The sequence below is a fragment of the Lissotriton helveticus genome, chromosome 4_1, assembly GCF_964261635.1.
Source record: "Lissotriton helveticus chromosome 4_1, aLisHel1.1, whole genome shotgun sequence".
NCBI lineage: Eukaryota > Metazoa > Chordata > Amphibia > Caudata > Salamandridae > Lissotriton > Lissotriton helveticus.
In genome coordinates, this window is record NC_136063.1 from 713,527,531 (window position 1) to 713,549,839 (window position 22,309).

At 42.7% G+C, this 22,309-nt stretch overlaps 1 protein-coding gene and 2 non-coding genes across 5 annotated transcripts in view; 2 read left to right on the forward strand and 1 right to left on the reverse strand.

Moving 5' to 3' along the window:
• Positions 1 to 22,309, forward strand: part of CCDC178 (coiled-coil domain containing 178) — a 1,259,352-nt gene that overhangs the window by 466,951 nt on the left and 770,092 nt on the right. For all 3 annotated transcript variants that reach the window (XM_078685673.1, XM_078685671.1, XM_078685672.1), the window contains exon 15: positions 13,627 to 13,788. In XM_078685673.1, coding sequence (XP_078541799.1) covers positions 13,627 to 13,788 — 162 coding nt within the window. The remainder of the gene's footprint in view (positions 1 to 13,626; positions 13,789 to 22,309) is intronic.
• On the forward strand, positions 14,736 to 14,841 carry LOC144829893 (small nucleolar RNA SNORD90). Its single transcript, XR_013610877.1, has one exon. It is a non-coding gene; the product is annotated as a small nucleolar RNA SNORD90 (small nucleolar RNA).
• On the reverse strand, positions 14,741 to 14,846 carry LOC144829894 (small nucleolar RNA SNORD90). Its single transcript, XR_013610878.1, has one exon. It is a non-coding gene; the product is annotated as a small nucleolar RNA SNORD90 (small nucleolar RNA).

The following is a 22,309-nucleotide window of genomic DNA, read 5'->3' on the forward strand; positions in this document are numbered from 1 at the left end:
AAGCCTGGAAAATAACTCAAATTGAAACATCAGAGAGAATACGGGAAATTGACCGTATTAATTTGGAAAAATCACTTTCTGTAGTGGACAATGGGTTAATGACTCTGTCCTCCAGAATATACTCTTTGGACAGCATTGTGTCTTCAGCAATCGACATAATATCGCAAGACTTACTGTTGTTACAACACGGTCAGTCCCAATTGCGTTCTATTGTACAGCTTGGCTGGACGTTACAAAATCTGCGTTCAGGCTATGTGCCTTGGCGTTTAATCAACACAACGTCACTATTCAATATCTTTAACCTTACTGATAAACAAATCAGTATGGCACAGAAGGGTGCTGATTATACAATCCTGAGCATTGAGAAACTCAAGAGATTACCATTGACAATGTCTGAACGACCTGTCAGTGAATGGATAATACATGGGATAATTAATATTCCAATATCTACCTTCAGGTTTCAATACTGCCAAAAATATATACAGGCTGGCATGTACGAGAAATTGGGAAAAGGGTACATTAAGTCAACATGGAACCTGCCCTATTCACATGCATGTGTTAGTAATAAAGGCCAGAAAGTGTTTCTTAGTGGCAATAATTGTGCGATGTCACTAAGCGGTACACTTCTGTGTAATGGTATTAGTTTACACGGAGCCTGTGAAGGGTCCTCAAATAACCTTTCATGTCACCAGCTAGGCACACCTGCAACACAAATAGAACCATTCTTTAGGAGACTATCGAACGGGAGTTACATTCTGATTGTAGACCGCAGATGTTGTAGTTTGCTGCCCGGAATACCTTATCTCATAACTACGACTGCGAAGGTCATGTGCTGTGAACGGGTATTGTTCCCCAGCGCTTCACCAGACAGGGAGGCAAGGTTATGGCCCAAATTGAAAATTACTTCTATTCGAATTGATACTTTAAGCAGAATGAAGACAGTGCTTCTCCAGACGCCGACCAGGCTCATGTCATCAAAAGAAACGTATGATCTCCAAGTTGCAAGGACAACGGTAGAGATTCATTCATTGTTATCAACTAATTCCCCCATACATTTCGCAGAAATCCTGAACGAAATCTTAAATATTTCTGATACCAGTGGAGTCTCAAACGTATTTAAGACAGTGTTTTCGGGGGCTTTAACACCATTCAAAGCCATTCTGGGTATTTTTCCAGACTTCGTCCATTCCATCTTTGGCGGACTTCCTCTCCTTTTGGGACTAGTGGCAGGAATCCTATTTTTGATCCTGTTATTTCGCTATGGCAAACCGTGTCACAGACAAAACACCTGCGACAAGGGAAGAAACAATCCTAGCCATTGGATACCGGGACCGGATATCTAAAATCCTTGGACTATCCCGGCTCAGAGACCTAAACATGACTTGGTTTCTTTCATTTAGACCAATGTGGCAACGATGTGTTTTACCTGTATTAAGGTGCTTGCTATGCGGAGAAGAATGCGTGTTGGACACCTGTCTGACGCTACAATCGGATGCGCCTATGGATGCAGAAACTTTGTTGGGTCCGGTAACGGCTCATGCATTGTGCTGCCCCCAGCGGCTACCAATCCTGATGACGGCATTCGTGGAGACTTCACCACTACGATTGAGGGGTAGTGAAGTTCAAGATGAAAGCAGCATCGATCAGGTACGACCTTCTGTCAGCTATGCTGATCGAAACATCAATGAAGGCAATCATGCTCATGAATGCATGGTAACCACTTTTTCCGAGCTAGTGGAACTTTCACAGGAAGCTGTTGACAGCTTTTTCGACAGTCTAAATGATATGATGTTCTCACCAGAGCAGAAATAATGACTTTTGAGCAAGCTAGCACACGGCGTTCCCATCACCCTGAATTTGGCCTTCAACGTTAACAATAAAGTAACATGAACAATTTTTTCTCCAGTTTACGGACAGCAGATTTTTTCACAATCCCCAAAATATTTTATAGTTTTTCGGGTCACTTATCTTCTGCTTAAAGTAGAATCTATTCTTAGAGAACTAAATTTCTATTTTAGGAACTTTAGAGACATTAGCTGCCCTCTGGCATGTTCATGAATATTTTATTTTGTGATGAAATGGTCTCGCATTTTTTCTTCTCTATTAAGAGCCATTTCATGTGTTATTTTTCAATATTTTATTAATAATGATGTATGAATATGCGTGATTAATTTAGCATTTTTCTACTGCTTGAGTGCATATAGTGCTTATGATTATTTTTTTCTCGTGTATTACATAATTTCAAAATGCATATGGATGTATTTTGGGTTGGTACGGTATACACATACACTACTGTATATTTACTATGCCTAGATTTGTAAATATGGACATAGTCTGCGTGGAGTGGGTGTGATGTATTCCTATAGGTTCTGTATCGATCCCCCTATTCCTGACCCTGATCTGGTTAATAATTAACTAGCAGCCATCCCACGGTGCAAAAACCGTTATCTGATTAAGCCACACCACGGCACAGGAACGCGTTATCTGATTAGGTCATAACGCTTGCCATCTAATTAGGCAAGCACTATTCCTTCAGCCCCTGATAAGGCATACGGAGTTCTCAAAACAAATCAAACCTATGACAACCTGGGAAAATCCCTGCGGCCATTGTTTTGATTTCACCGAGAACTTCAGTAAAGATTGTGCTAACGACCAGTCGTATGACATCCTTATTGACGTATCTATGTCCATCCTTACGTCAATCTCGGCACCTTACAGGTATAAATATTACCGACATTGCCTTAAGCAAACACACGCGGTGGTGACGAGATCGGAGCAGCGAGACTTGCCGAAGAGGCCAGCACAGAGCGGACCCCACTGGCGCTGCCCCGCCTTCCTGACGCGCTGAGAACGAGACGCTGCTTTCTCCTGCCGAGAAATCCAGCTCCGTCGCTTCCAAGCAGCCCTCGCAGGCAGCTGGAATATCAAGACCAAAGACGAGAGATACCAGCCCTCAACCATTCTAGATCTCAGGTACAGAACTGAATAACCCCTTGCAGAGAATTCTTGAGTCAGTCACTTGGCAAAACAAACTTAACTTAAACTGCTACTTATCTACTCCCGCCCACGTATTAGGCTTAGGTCAGGTACACCGGGGTAGGCGTAGTTAGAAGCACCAGTTGAGTACGATTAGTCAAATGTATATATGTATGTATCCATTTTATCCATTTTAAATATCTTATGGCTTAGAAACCATATCAATGCTTTTACAGTATTATTTTATAATTCTGCTTTTATTGTATGCACTTTACTTAACCATAAGTATTGCAATAATATCGATTCATTTCTCTTGTACGAGAAAAGAGACTGATCAATAAATACCATCTTTTATTGAACACGCCCGTCTCTTCCTTTTCTCTACAATCTGGTGAAACTAAGAATGCACTGAACTGACTGAGTAAAATAAGTTGTCTTTTGTTTTCACACGACTCTAGGGATACACTCTTGATTAGGGGAGAGCAAAGTTGTCATGTTCTATGGTTGTCAGAAACTAAATCCCTTCTTGTCTATCCAGGGAGGTTCAACTCCTCCTTGCCTATTCGAGAAAGTTTCTAGTGAACTCTGAGCTAGCTGGCAAACCCAAAACTTTAAGTCTAATATCGTCAGTAGAAGACCTAGTTAACCTCCGTCCTAGGTCTATACTATTGAAGGTATTATTCCAATGCGCAGAGCCTATTGGGATAATAGGAACTACACTACAGTATAAATCAATGCTCGAAGGTGTCCACCTTTGAGTCCATACAGGACTTGATTGTGTGCTTCCCGGACCACACTTCCCAGAATGCACAGTCTCATTTGAGCCTCCCATCGGTGGGTGTGTTATATATAAAATGGGGAAGTGGGTCGGCGGTTGCGCACACCGCTTCCGTTAAAGCCCCTGAAGAGAAGCATATGGAGCTTCGAAACGCGTCGGGCAGATCCCGTACGGAGCGGCGTCTACGAGTGGATACCCGTACTCACCTATACATAAACCAAGCTGCTGTTCGCGTGCTACTCAAAGGTGGACTCCTTCGAGCATTGATATATATATATATATATATAAATATATATATTTTTTTTTTCCGCCACAATGTGATCCTTTGCAAGTCAATGAGTGCTCACCAGCGGGTGCCCAGCGCTAGGGTCGGATCCTGACCCCCACTTAATTTTCACTCCAACAAATAGCGCGGCACTCCAAAGCAGGTTACTAAATGGTCTTTATTTGTTCCACACAACCACTCAACCAACACGTTTCAGCTGGATGGCCTTAGTCACGGTTAGCGAGCCCCTTTTCAATTTCACCTTAAATACACATTTCTGCCACAATTTGGCATTATGGGATTTGTAGTGTGATTTATTTCAAGATAACTTTATACATTTTTACAAAAGGACTTTTGGTGTGCAAGGGGTATTCTCTTGGTGATTTACATTATCTTTCATAAATTATGAACTTTTTTTTAGTACTTTTTATAAGGTACTCACTTATTGCAAACGCGCAGTATATTACACAGTGACAGTCTGTTCTCTTTCACTATTTACACAGGTTTAAGCATTAGTGCAGCTCGTTATATATTGGGTGTTGCCCTGTTCATTTTGGTACATTACATATTGTACATATTTACAGTTCTTGGTATAGTACCCAATTGTTCATTTTGCCAATTGAACTTCTCTTTGTCTCCGGGTTTACTACCCCAATGTTCATTATAGAAGCACTTGGTTCTTCAGGTTCCTTCCAGTATGTTACTTGTTGTTTCTATTTTATCCAAGGTGTACATAAAGTTCCTCATCTAAATTTATTCCTCTGGGGAACTTAGTTCTGAGTCGAACAATGTATTTGGATTCAATCTGGCGTAATTTCTTAATTCAGTCCCCTCCTCATTCTCCTGGGGGGATCATGTGTATTCCATAATACGTCGTTGCTTTCCAGTTCCCCTTTTGGCATTGATGTAAATGTTTAGCTGTAGCATACGCCATATTTTCATTTTTGACAGCACAAATGTGTTCTAAGACACATTTTTTCACCATGCAGGTTGTGCTGCCTATGTATTTCATGCCACAGTTACATTCTATCACATATACATATAGAATGTGCACGCTTCCAGGCCCACTTCATGTCTTATAGAAGTGTATAGTGACACTGCGTCTATTGTTACTAGTAGGAAGTCTTTATTCCATATGATACCATACAATGGGCCCGAATATGATGGCTGTTTTCCCGCATCCTCCGGGCCGGCGGAAGCCACCGCCGGCCCGGAGGATGCGGGAAAACCGCAGCGGACTGAAAACGACCCCTCGCCAGATTAGGATGGCTGAGGGATCGTTTTTCAGTCCGCAGCTTTTCCGCCGCAGTCGCCTTCCGTCTGCGGCGGAAAAGCACTAACATGGCTGGCGGTGTCTATCAGACACTGCCAGCCATATTAGGATGTCTGGAGGAACATGCCTTTACACAGCGGCATTTCCGCCATGCAAAGGCATACGGATTTTTGTTTGGGGGCCCGTTGCGGGGTGAAAGGGGGGTGGGGGGTGCACATGGGGGGTACCTATGGTACCCCCCTGAATTTGCCTGCACAAAGCGGCAGGCACCGCGCGGTGCCTGCCGCTTTGTGCATGCAAATGCACAACTTACATTTTTATCATTGCGGCGGATGCTGCTTCAAGCAGCACCCGCCGCAATGATAAAAATACAGGATGTGACCGCCAGGGTGGCGGTCACATCCTAATTTGCATGGAGGGACCGCCGCTGCCCCTGCGGACGGTCCCTCCTACTCTATGGTCCGTCCGCCATCATAATCGGCCCCAATGTGCGTAGAAAGTCTCCAGTGTCCTTATGTATGAGCTCATACTTTGTGCTATGGGGGCCAAGTATTGATCTACATATTTTGATAGATTTTCATATAAGGAGTTGCATGAAGAGACAATCAGCCTCCCTGGTGGATTTTCCATTGTTTTATGAATCTTCGGAACGAAGTAGATGGTGGGTATCGTAGGGAGGCCTGTGGATAGAAATTTTTCTTCATCATCACTTAATAGATTTTGTTTGTGCCAATCCTCCAAATGATGATTTAACTCCAACACCATTTTATTTTTTTGATTCTGGTCAAGTCTTTGATAGTTATTTACATCATTCAATTGCCTAATGGCTTCCTTCTTATAATCTGTTTTGTTCATTAGGAGGACGATGTTTCCCCCTTTGTCCGCGGGTTTTATCGTGACTTTATTGTTCTCCATTAGTTTCTTCATGGCCTCTCTCTCTTTTCTTGTTAAGTTTTCCCTTTTGTTTAAATTCCGTTTTGTTGGCATCTTTTCCAATTCTTCAATAATTGCGTCTGAAAATAGATCAAATCTAATCCCCGGTGAGAGGTCTGGGCAGTACTTAGACTTTTTCTTCAAACCTCTTTCTTGTCTCTTATCTGTTTGAATCTCCAATGTTTCTAGAATTTGTGTTTCAGTCATCTCATCTTCCTCTAAATTATAGAGTAAATCAAACATATTTTTGAGGTCTGGTGCTTGATCGATTGTCAACATAGGTACGTTTACTGTATTGGATGTCCCTTCGTTTATTTTTCCGCCGGTTTGTTTCCTTTTTTGTTTGCATGGACCTTGGCCAGCTTCAACTTTCTGACATACTTGTAAAAGTCAATCCTGACATCCGTGTAATTATAGTGATTTTCCGGCCAGAAAGATAGTCCTTTGTTTAGTAATGAAATTTCATCTGCGGTTAAAACATGTTTGGAGAGGTTCACTATTAGATTGTTATATATTGCTTCCGACTGCGTAATGCATATTGTTTTCTTTCGTTTTGCCCTTCTTGTTTTTCTGGTGCTGGTGAGCTGTTTCTTATTCCTCTTCCTTGTCCTCTGTTCATTGTTCTGCCACGCCCCTCTCCTCTTGACAGCGATTTGTCCAAATTCATTAGATGTACTTCCTCTAAAAAAGACATTTTGCTGGTTCCACTTGCTCCAGTCAATTCCCCTTCATTTAAATTGGATTCACTTGTGCTTTCTACTGTTATCCTTGCTTGTTGTAGAGGGTAGGTTTTCTTTAAGGTTTCAAACCTCTTGGCGAATGTAAGTATCCGTCCTTCCAGATAATCTCTTTCATCCCTTCTAAACTTTCTTTGTTTCCTTTCTCCAATTTCTTTTTCGTATTTCTCAAGTCTTGAATCCATTTCTTTCCGCAATTTTGAGATTTCCTCTTGATTTGTTAGGGTTTTAATTTTTTCTTCCATTTCTGATAAATTCTTTGTAATTTCAGTGACATCTATGTTGGCATGTTTGATTAGTATGCGCATCATATTCATTGAACACTGTAGATTGTTTTCTATCCACTCGTTAATTAATTCCACTTTTGTGTCTGGATGTGTGGGCATAGTGAAAATATGCAAGCCTCTGAGTACACGTTTCACAGCAATGTAGTTTTCTGATGCTATAACCTCCCAGCTTTTATTTACTTCCTTTTTATATAGCTTTTCCATATGATTGAACTCCTGTTTTAATGTAGGATTTCCCGCATTAGAAACTGTATCTGCTCTCTCCGTGGGTTCAGCTTCATTTGTTTTAAACATTGTTGCTGCTTTTGTCATACGCTTAGCTGCGCGTGCCTCCATTTTTAATTTATCGTTTTTGCAAGATTTGTTCAATCACCCCTTACCCCTTGCACTCCTTCACTCTTGGTTCTGTGGATGGGGAAAGAATCAGCAGCCCCTTTCAAAACACCCCTTCTCCTGCTTTCGCCAGTATGTTTTCAGCGCGGTCCATGTATTTACAGTCCCGCGTTTATTTGAGAAACAACTTTGCTGCTTCGGAAACACTGCTTGTTTACGTAGCTCAATGCCACTCACCTTCTTGGGAGACTCCTGTGTTGGCGGCGTCCTCCGACCCCGCCATGCAGTGCTCTACTGTAGTGAGACTTGAATCGCCAGCAGTTGTTCACAGTGTTGCCGGGCGCTCTGACTCCTCAAAATTTTCGCCACAATGTGATCCTTTGCAAGACAATGTGTGCTCACCAGCGGGTGCCCAGCGCTAGGGTCGGATCCTGACCCCCCACTTAATCACACTACAAATCCCATAATGCCTCATTGTGGCAGAAATGGGTATTTAAGGTGAAATGGAAAAGGGACTCGCTAACCGTGACTAAGGCCATCCAGGCTTCAACGCGTTGGTTGAGTGGTTGTGTGGAACAAATAAAGAGGAGTGCCGCGCCATTTGTTGGAGTGAACATATATATATATATACTGTGTGGCTGTAATAAACTCTTGATGCAACGAAACCCACTTGTTGTCTGTAAAACTTTTAGGGTTGAGAAGGTATTGTGCATAATAGTACAGGGTCTCCGGTACCCTGAATACGGACCGCCCTTAAAGACAGCCTCTACTTGGACCAGACTCTTTGTGGCATATATGTATATGTATATATATATCCCACAGTGGTGGTCACCACAGGATAGCTATACTTAGGATTCTCTGTTTCCATAGGAAATGCCTTTTTTCTGATGATAATAACTTGGTGCCTTTTGACAATTCTCCACGAAAAGTTCCAAAAGAATGCTACTTTTTGACTAGTTTGCACATGGGAAGTTTTCTGGTGATACGTCAGCCGGGGGCTAAAAAAAGTGCATGTTCCTAAACACATTTTCCCCATTAATTTTCCATAGGAACTTAAGAGACAGCTATAGCCCAAACCGCACCAAATGAGGTAGAAAGCTAGATCTTGGTCCAGTAAAAGTACTTTTTGTGATTTGTTGTAAATCAAGGTAGTATTTTTTAGAAAATTAAGGTTAAAAATAATGTGTATATATCATGCTGCTGAGAATTCGCGGCGCTGATAAATCTAATCTCATCCAGGTGGCAGCCATCTAAGGACTCTGGATCAGTCCACAGTCCTAACAAAAAACGCAAAAAAAAGACATTGGTGACAGGTTAGGGATACCCTGACCCCCTAAGCCTGGTGGTGGAGACCCAGAGGGACCCTGCCTGGGGCTAAAATTATAGGCCCTTTGGGACTATAATTGAATAAAGGGGAGAGGAGCACGTGGCCACCTCCCCGTGCCAGGATAGGGCACCAGGGACCCCATCCCTGGGGCTGTGCTTAAGGTGAAGGGTAGGGGGGGCACTCATGGCATGATACCCCAAAACCGATTCCAGGTGGCCTGTTTCCGGTCCAGGGAAGACCTGACCTGGCAGTTGGGCTGGACTGTTCAGGAACAAGGTCAAGACTGATTTGCATATGGCTGGATTTAAACTGGAATCGCAATGGGAACAAAAAAACTATGGATTCAGGCCCAGATCTCTGTACTGGGGTGAATGTTTGACATTGCACAGCATTCTGTCCATCAATTTCTATTTTCAGAAAGCAGGGAGCAGGCAGAGACTGTGGATCATTGAGGCTCCTCCTGTGGTCCCCAACATAGAACACTGGGTGCCTTGGCTGGGCTCCAGTGCACCCAGGAGCAGGAGTCCTGGCTCCATTGAATGTTTGCCAGGCCTCTGGCGGATGGCATCCCATGGACTGAAAACAGCTCAGGGAAGGGGGCCACTTGGCCCCTCTCTCCTATTAAATTGTGTCAGGTCCTCGGGGGATGTGGTCCGCAGGGCCTAAATTGGCCCGGGAGGGGGGTCACGTAGCCCCCTCCGCCATTTTAGTTTTACCAGTCTGTTCTGGCCCTGATGCTCATTTTACATAAATTAAACTTCAGCAGGAAGCACCTAGTAATATAAACATAGCCTGTGCCCCAGCTGAAGCTTAACTTCTGTAAATGACAAATGATCCTTACTTTCTGGGCTTGGCGAAGGGAAAGTAAGTGTGTTTTCTCTGCAAGTTCACTATTGCTTGACCATGAAATACCTTGAAAAAAACAAGAGGCATTTGGCAAAACAGGAACAGTGTGTTGCCAGGGCACAGTCACAGGCATAGGGTCTGAGGACTCTCTCAATTTACAATCGGTCTAACATAGTCTTTTATACAGTTTTTCGAATGTAATAAAATGTGTCCGGCGATCCTTTTTTGGTAAGGAATGTGTACCTCTGTCTTTGGAGCCATAAATTACGGTATTGGATTAGGAATCCAGGTGTGTCTCGACCTTACATTGACACCATGCGGCCATTGGGCAACGTTTCCAGACGTCTGGCATGGGGAGCACGTGATCACTGCGTGTTCTGTGTGTGCTGGGCCTTAATTTGCTAAGTGTTATTAACTTCATGTGGCATATGACTTTATGGTGTTTTGGGAATGCACGCACCCCTCCGGCCATGTGTGCTTTATTGGGGCCAATCTCCCTGGACCATTGTGGTGTCGCTGCACCTATCTGTGGGATCGATGTGGGATCGATGTGGAATTTCCTGTTAGTGCATTTGTCTGCTGGCTAAGTGGTACAACATCTGTGATCTGCCAATCAGTAACCTCGGGCCTGGATCTCAGGGCCTGCCTAACCACGTATCTCTGAGTCAGAGTTGATGTGGAGTTCACAACAGACTAATTAGTCAATAAAGATGAGATCTTGTTTTTATACATGAATGTATCGTTATTCATGTTGACATCGACTTTCTCAATATTAATACCTCATTGAAAAATTATCTGAAATCTTTGGTGAAGGTGAATGCATTGTTGATCTATCAGAGTGAAATCTATAGTGACTGTGATGAGTGGGTTCTTTCTTTGCCTCTCCTGGTGAGAGCAGAGTCCATGGTTCTCTCTTTAAATGACTTCCAGTATTCAAATGTGCAAAATCACCTGAAGCTCCGCTCGTTTGACCCCACCCCATCCACTTTAGTAATATGCAAAAGTCTTCCTACTTTTTACCAGGATCATGGATACCCTACCAAAAAGCCCCCTTGCTTGATTCCTGCCGATTTTGGTGATGCCTTCCTAATGCCAAAGAATATGAGGAAATCTCCAAACAAAGATGCACTTGTTTCATATAGCTTAGTGGAAGTCCCCTTGTTTGGTGGAAATTCACCACTTTGTAGTCTTGTCTTTGGTATAGGAGGATTCATATTATCATCACGGAGTTCTGGATGAAGATGCACAAGGAACAGTGTCATTGCCGAAATGCACACAAGGTCACTGGAGACATTTCCTTGTGGTTCATTATGCTGCTGTAGTGTGGAATACCCACTAGACATTCACTGAAGGAGGAATCAATTACTAATTAACCAGTAGAAAGTACTCCTGTTGGGTAGGCACTTTTGTGCAAAGCTTTGAACTTTTGTTGGATAAAGGGGCAGGTGAGGGTTCAGTTTTGATGCAGTCGCTTTCACAGCTACTGATACACCCATACAGACACTCAAACACCCACTCACACACCCATTCTGCTACTCTCACATCTACTCCCTTACCCAGTCACTCACACACTTACTCATGATCCATACAGTCACTCACAAACCCACTCACACATCCACAAAACTACTCACACACCAACTCACTGACCTGTACAGCCACTCACAGACCCATACAACCACTCACTCACCCACCGACCTATACAGCCACTCACACACCCACTCTCAAAGGTTACAGGTTACAGATAGCAACAAAAATTCTAAAAAACCTTAGAAATTCAATACCAACATCCAGAGGTTACAGGGTTCATTATTGTTATGAAATAACATTTAAAAAATCATAAATATTCGCAGAAAAAACATAAGGTTACAAGGATTGTACAGTTAGGAAATAGAATTTAAAAAACCTTAGAAATTCACTGGAAAAAACTAAGGTTACAGGGATGTTATAGTTAGGCTCACATTTCACTCATACAAAACCATAGAAATTCAACAAGTATAGTTACCTGAGCTAACTAGAACTTACGCTCCCGCAATGAACTGCTTATCATATCACTCATGACATGGTCAGTGACATCCCTCATGACATCACAGAAACACTCACACACCCACTCACACCACCAGACAACTTCTTATACACCCACTCACATACACACACAACCACTCACATACCCAGTTACAGACTCATACAAGTGCTCACACGTCCCTTTAACCTTTGTTTTTTCAGGGAATACATATGTATGCATTTACTCACTATATATTTTGTGTCCATATAAACAGTGCATGAATATTTCACAATGGCTTGCTCCAATGATATATCACATATTCATTGTAGGCTTCAACACAAGTTATCTTCAGTTTTTATTAAAATTCTAAATTGTCACAGTCAACACGTGTTTTATGTCTTCTGCCACTTCCTCAGGGCTGATAGATTCTTGACCAGTTTCATTCACCAATTCAGTGTGAGTTTCATTTCTGAATCTTGTCACCCTCTTATGCTTTGGTTTCTTGGTTCTTTGTAGATTATCGCACTCTGTATATCTACGTGTCAAGCCTAATACAACCATTTCACCATTCAAATTCTCGATATCTTTCCAAGTTGGCAGTTCTGCCTTTCTCTTCTTTAGCTCAAACTCCCATGCTTCCAACATATATCTTTTTCATCAGCCCTTCAACGACCTCAGGAGTTGGGCATTACCAGAGCCTACTGTTCCTCTTACTTACCCATTTCTAAAGCATGGGAGTTTTGGGTAAATGGACAATTGAGTATGTTGATAAAAAATAATTTAATAATCTTGAGTTATGTTTTATGAAAGTATGCTTTATAAAATTATCATGGAATATGGGATTGATTCACTACTCTCCAAAACAATATGAATCAGCTCATGATCGAGAAACTTTCATGTATATGTCTGGTATCGGAAATTGCAGCAAGCATTGGCGAGCACAACATGGTCTGACTGTTGTGTGGGCATCAGGTGGTAGAAAGGGGAAGGTGTGACCTATTGCCTTAGCTGTCCACAGTGAATCCTGGAAGCATGGACAATATCTCATTTGTTCACATTCTATGGTCATGGTAAATGTGATTGTTGTAGATCCCAATCTGCCAAAATAGCAAGTGCGGTGAAGCATGTAATCCACTTATATTAAGCATGGTTCCCATTGCCCTCTCATACAGTTTGACATTATAAGTTTGTAATTTTTTTATATTTATGAGCCGTGATTTACTTCTATGTTACAAAAATGTAAAGGATACAATAATAATTAATTCAAAAACATCTGTGATGAATGGAATATATATTGGTTTGTGTCCTGGTCTTGATAGTGTGCTGGCACACATCCTGTATTTTATAATAAAGATAGAGATGTCTTGAAGGCCACCTCTTCAATGATAAGCCTTCTTGGACCAGCCCCCTTCAGCCATCTGACTTTGTCAGTCACGCCTTGGCTCAGCCCAGTGGTGTATTTATCTCTTACCAAATGCTAGTGGCTGTTTCGGTGTATCCTTCCACCTCTCATCAAGTGATTTCATTGAACTGATTGAGTGATTACTTCACCGCTATCACCCTCTCTATCCACTCGTGCCCTAGTGTCCTAATTCTATATGTGTTAGCACATTAAATACAGACCTATTGACTTTACCAATGTTTGTTGTGTGAATTGGTAATCTAGTGAAATAGAGGGGTCCCCTGTTTTTGGAAATTGAAATGGCAAACCCTTACAGAACAAATGTATTTAACTTCATAAGATTATTGATTGTTAAATATTTGTCTATTTGTTGGTGGTGAAATTAAGATTCTTGCAGGTTGTTGTTGATGTTTTCATTGATTCTTGTTATTTAAATATTTTCTTTCTAAAAACATTGTAAAACATAGGTGCGAAATTCTGCCATCCTAGCTGACTTGAAAAGCAAACAATTAGAGAGCAAAAGAAGACGACAAGAACTGGCAAGGATGGTGGCAGACATTGAAAATCCTCTACAGGCGTTGGAAACAAGCATTCATGAAATGAGGCAATCGCATACTGATCTAATGGAGGTATTTTCCGTTTGGGATATTTTAAAAGTACTTTGTATTTATTGCTATATGTGTCTGCAAGCAATCTTCCTGAGATGGTAAGTAGTGTATCTGAATGTTGGTCATTAACACATACTGTAGTGAGAGGGGAAGTTACACAAGTGGTAAGAGAAGGTGAGGGTTGCAATGAATTTGTCTGAGGTGGGTGGTGTGACCCTGCTGTGGTCATTAACTCAACATCATTCCACACATAGGCAGATACATGATGGGTGGTCACACACACTATATTATGAGTGAGTAAGAAATTAAAGAGCATCTACAGATTCTAAGTGCATAGTGCCATAAACAATAAAACTAAAGGCCTGATTACGATCTTTGTGGATGAAATCCTCCATCACAAACATGATGGGGCATCCCATCCGCTGTATTACAAGTTCCATAAGATAATATGGAATTGTAATTTGGCGGATGGGATATCCGTCACATTTAAGGTGGAGCAACCCTGTCTGGCAGGATCAGAATCAGGCTTTGAGAACAAATACAGGCTAACTTTTAATGAACTTGTAATCATGATTTGTCTGCTGAAAGACATTGGTTGGTTGAAATTCCTCATGATAGGGCCTTCAACTGATATATTCACCACTGTCAACTCAAGATGGGGGCTTTTGAAGCAAGATCGTTAATACACACACACACCTATCCAACTCATCTGGCATGAACATCTGTGGAGTACTGGAGGTAGTTCCGTCGCACTCGGGTTTTACTGAGGTATTCTTATTGTAAAGGTTTTTACATGTTCTTGTGAGATTTGGGTCTGTGGGCTGTCACCTTCTGTCCTAAGGCAGACAATGTTCAAAACAAAAAATTGCCCTATCTAACGGGATAGGGTCGCTGCCCGCAGACACTCACTCAGTGAAAATGATCGCTTTTCGCAATAATTTGTTCACTCCTCTAGAATTTTCAAACTCAATTTATTTTCTGAAGAGTTTTATGGTGATATCCATGCTTGAATCAGTCATGAGTATTTCATGACTGATTCAAGCATGGATATCACCATAAAACTCTTCAGAAAATAAATTGAGTTTGAAAATTCTAACGAGTGAACAAATTATTGAGAAAAGTGATCATTTTCGCTGAGTGAGTGTCTGCCGGCAGCGACCCTATCCCGTTAGATAGGGCAATTTTTTGTTTTCATCTGTGGAGTACCCCAGTGTTAAACATAGAGGGGGACAAGGAGTGCTGTAAGGACCAGTGTACAGGCTCCGTAGGAAACTATGTAACACAAAAAGTATGCAGTTCCTGGTGGAAGTGAAGGACGGGAGGATCTAGGTCAATAAAACTGAGACAACAGATCTGGGGATCATGACGCCTGTGGGTGTCATGCTTCATCATCGGGACCGGAAAATGAAACCTAATCTACTTGTGGTTGGGCTTTTGGTTAGGGTGACAGAGAAGGGTTTTGTTCCACAGCTACAGTGGGCTCTGCCATCACCTAAGGGGCCAGTAGCATGCCGATACTAGGTTGGGTTTTAGATATCCCCAGGTATATTTTACTGTGAGGATTTGATTGTATGATTGGGGTAAATTTTCCTCATGTTACATACATTTTCTCCAACCACAAGTACATAAGGTTTCATTTTCCAGTCCTGAAGAATTGCCCAGATAGATAATGACACTAGAGGCAAGAAACATGTTGACCTACATACACACTACTTTTTTAACCGTGGGCGGTGAACTCCGCTTTGCTTGCAGAGTTTGCGGAGTTTTCCGCACTTCACGTTACGCGGAGGTCACGGAGTTCTGAAAAACTCCGCTTCGCAAAGCGGAGCGGAGTTTTTTTCCTCGCTCACGTTCACCAATGTTGGCAAGCACAAGCGAGGAAAATCCACCTCCCGGAGAGATTATTCCTCTTTCGCAATCACCAAAATCAAGTTGGCGCGCACGAGCTTGGCAATTAAACCTCCCCGCGAGATTTCTCAACCCGGGTGGTGCGGGGGGGGGTCAGGTTTCTCATTGCGAGTGGACGAGTATGCTCACGACCGCTCGCATTGACAAACTGCCTGTTCACATTGAGAAAGCTGCGGCTCTAGTAAAAATCTACTCGAGTGGCAGAAAAGGTAAGCTTGCGTTGTGCATCGTGCTGTTCACAATGATTACACAGTGCGGACAAGCATTCGGTACCGTGCAATCACCGCTAACTGCATTTTTCTACCGTACTCCGCCGCTAGCGGAGCTCCGCGTAGTGCGATGGAGTTTTTTTTTGCACTTTGCGTAGCTCTGGGAAGTGTAACTCTGCGAACTCCGCCCACGGTTATACCTTATGAGTTGGATAGGACCTTTACTTCCACGTTCAGTCACCCTTTGCATTTTAATCATAACCTGAGAGTCCACCTATTAAATTCAATTGGGTCTCTCTTAGCTATTTTTAATACCACTAATTCACATTATATTACTACACATAGAGCACCTCCATCCTATACCTCACATCGGCATCTCTTGCTCAAGAGACCCCCATCAAAAAGCCCCTTCGAGGGGCCCTTTGGGCACTGCAGTGCCTGCCCAAAGAGCAGCTGTCTGATGATGAAGCATAACACCCACTCAGGTGCGTAAGGGCTCTTGCTTCTGAGCAATCAGATCCCCAGATCTGTAGTCTCCGTTTGCCTGACCTAGATCCTCCCATCCTTTCCTCCCCCAGGAACTGCATACATTTTGTATTACATAGTACCCCAGAGTTACTCCATTCTATAAAGGCAACAAAGTTGATTTATGCAAGGATGCAGATGAGCAAAGATGTGTTCCACGTGTTTTAATGGTTATTCGAAAATATCCACATTTTATATTTACAAAAAGTTTGTATGCATTTTTTCAAAGTCATCTATCGTCTGTATCTTTGCGTAGATGGCAAGTTAATGACTTAGTTGGATTTAGGTGCTCAGACACTTCCTGCATATGCAACACTTCTCAAAGCAGCCAACTAGTGATATCAGGTATTTGCATTTATGGTAAGAAGGCAAAACTTGCACTATTTATTTCAGACCCTAGAAACACATTGGTCTCCAGACCATTTCTAAGAAATCTCCGATTTTCACAAAGAGTTCTAAGGTGTGAATGTTACCAGCGTGTTCAGTCCTTGAGATACCCTAATTCAGCATGTGGTATAGCATATATGCTAATGTTTCCATTTCTTGTTGAAATGCCCCCGAAACACTGATTTGTGTACTTATAGCCCAGATGCCCTTTCTAATTATAAAAATGCTCAAACTGTCCCGATCCCTTCGTGCCCTTGCACATCCATCTCTCTTTCCATCCATCCATTCTCTCTCTTTCTCTCCTTTTCTCAACTCTGTCTTCTCCCTTTCTGGTCTCTTCCTCTTCCAACCTTTCCCTCTCTCTCTTTCTCTCTCTCTTGAAGCCTTCCTATGCCTACTGCATTAACGTCTGGGCACTGAGGAAAGTGTCAGAGGCACAGGAGCGACCTGGGCTTTCAAGACTGCTGTCCAAGGGCTCCAGCCCACCGAGGAAATGCCTAATGGAATAAAAGGCCTGTCAGCCCCTAAAATTGACCACCTGTTCTAGCATGTCTACGTTTTGGGTCATAGATGCTGATAGGATGGAGCATACGTTATGTTATGTTATCACTACTTATAAAGCAAGACAATTTCCCGAAGGTGTCCAGGCGCTTAACCACTGAGAACATAAACAGGAGACCAGGATTAGCGAGTAAAAAGCCAGGTTTTAAGTCCTCTCTGGAAGGTGAGTAGGTCCGGGACCTTTCTCAAACTAGGGGGAAGCTCATTCCAAGCTTCTCCCTCCCCTTGTAAATTTTTGGACGAGTGGCACAGTCACCAGCTTGGCTCCTCCGGAGTGCAGGGTTCTTCCAGGTATATACCACTGCAATTTCCGTTTCAGGAAATCTGGGCCTATTCTGTGGAGTGCCTTGAACACGGTACTAACAGTTTTGAAAAGCACTTGATTCTTGGACTGTCAGCCAGTGCAGTTTTCTCAATTCCTTAGAGATGGTGGTATATTTGGGAGTACCCGTAATCAGCCTTGCAGCTGCATTTTGTAGCAGTTTCAATTTGTTCGTAAAACGTTCCTGTATTTTTAAATACAGGCTCTTGCAGCTTGCAGTAGTCAAGTCTGGACATAATAGGAGCAGTGGCTACAGTCAGTTGACAGATTATGGGCAGAAAGGGCAGTATTTTCCTAATCAATCTAATTACAAAATAACGGAAGATGCCAATGCATTAATTTGGCCCCCGAAGTTGAGTTTTTCGTCGATAATGACTCCTAGGTTCTTCACCTTCCTGACAGAAGTAGAAAGTGTCCCCATGTTTAATTATTGAGACTGGGCAGGGGTCATAAGGGTAGCCTGATCAGGCGGAGAGGAGCAGCTTCTCAGTGTCTGTAGTTGATAACGGGACGGAATTTATTGAAGACTATTGGGGAATCTGAAATTGTTTTCCTTTCCTCCAACCGCACCCCTCCTATCTCCAGATTAGGGTGACTGGAGTTCAAAAAGATGACTTCTACTTTGTTCAAAAAGAACTTGGTGATATCGTCGCAAACTTCCTGACTTGCCTCAACTTTTGTCATGGTGGCCACTGCTCAGGCATTTCCCAAGATCTTTCCTGGAGGTCACATGTTTACAATTTTGATCTATTGCATTAGGGGGCGGGATCCCTGGCGGATGTCCCTGAACATTTTACTCTCGTTTGACTGGGAGAAAAGAAAGATTAGGATGTGTTAACTTAATCATATATTTTTATCATTTCTGCAAGAAAAATAAGAAACGATTATGCAATCTTTTTTAATTTTGCCGACTCATTTTAAGCCCGGACATGATGGTGCGAACTAATTTACACTAGATCTTCATTGGAATCTGGGTTGTATTATAACCAGTCTGTGTAACTGACAGCTACATTTAATCGACCTGCAGAAAGTGGTTAATAGTTCTACCCATGTAAAGGGCCATACTCTTGACCTTATTTGGACCTCACAGCCCCGGGCACGGATAACTGACATCAGCCCCTGTGCCTGGTCTGATCACTTGCTGTTGAGATGTTGGATCTCAAGTGATAGCCAATTACCACAGCCCCCACCTCTGTGGCGGAAGGTAAGAATCTGAATTTTTTTTTAGGCAGATCATCTAATAGCTACCCTGCACTCAGTTTTGCCCTTTAATATGGAAAGGGCCAATTTGGACTACGAAAGTGAAGCCTTATTTACCCATTTACAGCAGGCTATTGACATAGTGGCACCTGAACAAAAGGAAAAGGTCAGAGATAAAGGGAAGGAGGCCTAATGGTTCAATCAACCATTAAGGGAAAAGAAACAACTCCTCCATCAAGTTGAGAGGCGGTGGCGACAAAGCTATGAATCAGTAGCGCTAAATGCTTATAAAGCCCTTCTTGCTACTTACAAATTAGCTATCTTAGCTAGGAAAGCAGAATACTATGAGGGAAGGATTGTTTTGGCAGAGAATAAACAGTAAGAGGCTTTTGTCATTCTGAAGGAACTGAGTCAAGCCGAGAAGAAATCCACAATTGCATCTTTAGATTGTGATGCTTTTCAGGAGTTTTTTCTTCGGAAAGTTAAGGACATCATCTTGGAAATTGCTAGAACCCCCACTGATCCCAGTTCCCTCGGCCAGTCTAGCCCTCCTCCCTGTTTTAGTAGTTAGCTGTCTAAATTCCCTAATCTTGACTCAGCCACTTTGGTATCTTTAGCAAATCATACCAAATTAGGCTCTCAAGCAGACCCTTGCCCTCCAAGGATTTTTCAAATGGCCCTGCCAGGGCTGGAAAAGCAGGTCTTGGGACTACTCAATAATTCTCTGGATTTGGGTTATCTACCAATAAATCTCAAAGAAGTCAGGGTCACCCACCCTGCTGAAAAAATCTGGTGCTATACCCTGACCTTAAAGAACAATAGGCCCATCTCTCAGCTCCCCTTTCAAGCTAAGATCTTGGAACAGCACGTACTAAATATACTCTCAAGGTATCTGGAGGACCATCAGCTGCTCCATGCTAGACAGGCGGGCTTTAGAGCTCATCATAGCACATAGCTAGTGATGGTGTCTGTCCTGACGAGCTCAGAGTTAGGGCTCATAGTAAACAGCCTAGTGCCCTGATTTTATTAGATCTGTCAGCGGCATTCGACACGGTCAGCCATAACATACTGCTGAACCGTCTCACGTATCTGGGATTTGATGGGCAAGCACATCAATGGCTAAAGACATTTTTGTCGGACTGCACTCAGAGAGTTCAGCTGGGTTGAGCAGTTATCGGATCTAGGCTCCCTGACCTGTGGAGTACCCCAGGGCTCTGCATTATCCCCTCTCCTTTTTAACATCTATTTCCAACCCTTGGTGGAGACCCTGACTCACATGGATTGTCAGGTCTTTAATTATGCTGATGACACCCAACTTCTGGTCCGGCTAAACAGCTCTTGCCAGGCTAAGGAGTCTGAAAAAAACCTGCTCAGGTTCACTGTAAATTGGTTGACAGCCAATTCATTAAAAATAAATCCGGATCAAACCGAAGTGCTTGTCATTCCAACAAGTAATAGCCCATGGTGTGATCTCTTTTGGCCCCCGGAACTAGGAGTGGTTCAGGCACCAGTCCCGGTCGTAAAAAGCCTGGGGCTGAAAATTGATTCTAAACTGTCTATGTCTTGTCAGGTTACCACTGTAGTAGGAACCTGTACGGGCCTACTTAGGCAGCTACGTAAACTTGCTCCTCTTTTATCAACATCCTCACTGCAGTCAATCGTCTCCACCACTGTCATCTCTAGGCTGGATTATGGGAATGCCCTTTACATTGGCCTCCCCCAGAAGCTCCTCAGGAGACTACAGGTAGTACAGAACGATGCCGCTAGGCTCCTCTTTAGACTCCCTAGAAAGACACGAGCCACCCCTCTGTTACATAAATTGCACTTGCTGCCTATTAAACAGAGAGCGCAGTTTAAGGGCCTTTGTATCGCCCACAAGGCAATTTATGGTGAGGCACCCAAGTATATAAAAGATCGCTTGATGAAATATGTTCCCGACCGGGTCTTACGATCATCTGAGGCTTGCAGGTTAGCTCCCCCCAAGTACATATCTAAATCTAAAAGGGGTAGAGCATTTTCTGCTTTCCTCTCGCAAGTCTGGAATGATCTGCTGGAGTACCTGTGCAAGGAACTAGCTTTGCTCATCTTTAGGAAGCTCTTAAAAACGTATCTATTTAGAGAGGCGCTAATAACTGCGTAACTCCTGCCTCTGCTGCTGCCTTGACCTTTCTGCCCTAGTGACTTGCTCACTCTTCTCTAGAAGCGCTTAGAGACCTGACGGTGATTTGCGCTATATAAAAGTCATATACCATAACATAACATCGTGCAAACCTAGGAGAGACCGGTGCCACTGTCTCGATGTGAGCTGTTCATCAATGGTCCCAGGATTCAGACCCACAAACGAAAACTGGTTTCTCTGAAGAAAACTTTGCTTTCTTTTGGAAGCTTAACACAAAAGAGCAAAGCCTTACTCATGGAAAATGGATGTGGTATATGTGCAAAACGACAAAGGAAAACTGAAGTAAGTAGGAAAGGATTGCAAAATGAGATGTTATAAAGGTGAAAAAGCATGTAGCATGCAGTTGACCTTTTCACTCCATGTTTTCTTGTATTGTACGGTAGAGTAACATGTATATATGTCTTTATTACAGTATTGTGGCATGAAGTGTAGCCATAGGCAGTCAGGCAAGAGGTTACCCAGGTTATTACTTATGGGTGGCAGAGTGTATGTTCAAAGTGTAAACTTACAAGGGAAACTTTAGGTTATGTTATGTATGTGAAGGCAGGTGAGACGCTCCATCTGTGTCTCTGCAGGGTGGTGCAGGATTTACAAACAGTGATGCAGATGTTTAAGATATGCTTAACCTTTCCTACCATTATCTATTGGTCTCCATGATTTGATCATTGGTTTACAGGCAATGCTTTTCTTGACTAGTGGCTTTGTTTTGATTGCATATCAGGTGTCTAGGAATAGTAAGTATGTTGCCACTCCTTAGAAATCCAGATGGTTAACAAGATTTCCTATTCTTTCTTACTGGGAGAGGTTTCCGGATCTTGGATGTCTATATTAAGAAGGAGGTCCCACCAGTGCAGGACTTTATGAAATGGATGATTCTCAGGAGGCGACCGGCTTAAGACTGAAGAGATGTCTTGGGTGCTACATATAGTGTTTGTATTGTTTGAAGATTAGTCAAGCACTGCTGGGTCCCTTAAAAGTCTTGCAACAGGAATGCAGTAATATCGAAATGTGGGGAGATGTGATCACTGGTGCAGCCGTGCAAAATATCTATGGCAGCTGTGTTCTGGATGCACTGGAGTATTTAGAGTAGAAATATTGGTACTTTCCAGTAGAGATAATAAGTGGTTCCTCCACACTATAAACAGTTGCTCATTTTTACATATCAAAAGTGTTAGACCTGTCTGACCTTTAGCGCAGCCCTTCCTATAATTTATTTATTTTGTCCCCTTTTTGCCCCTCATACTCTTTTCA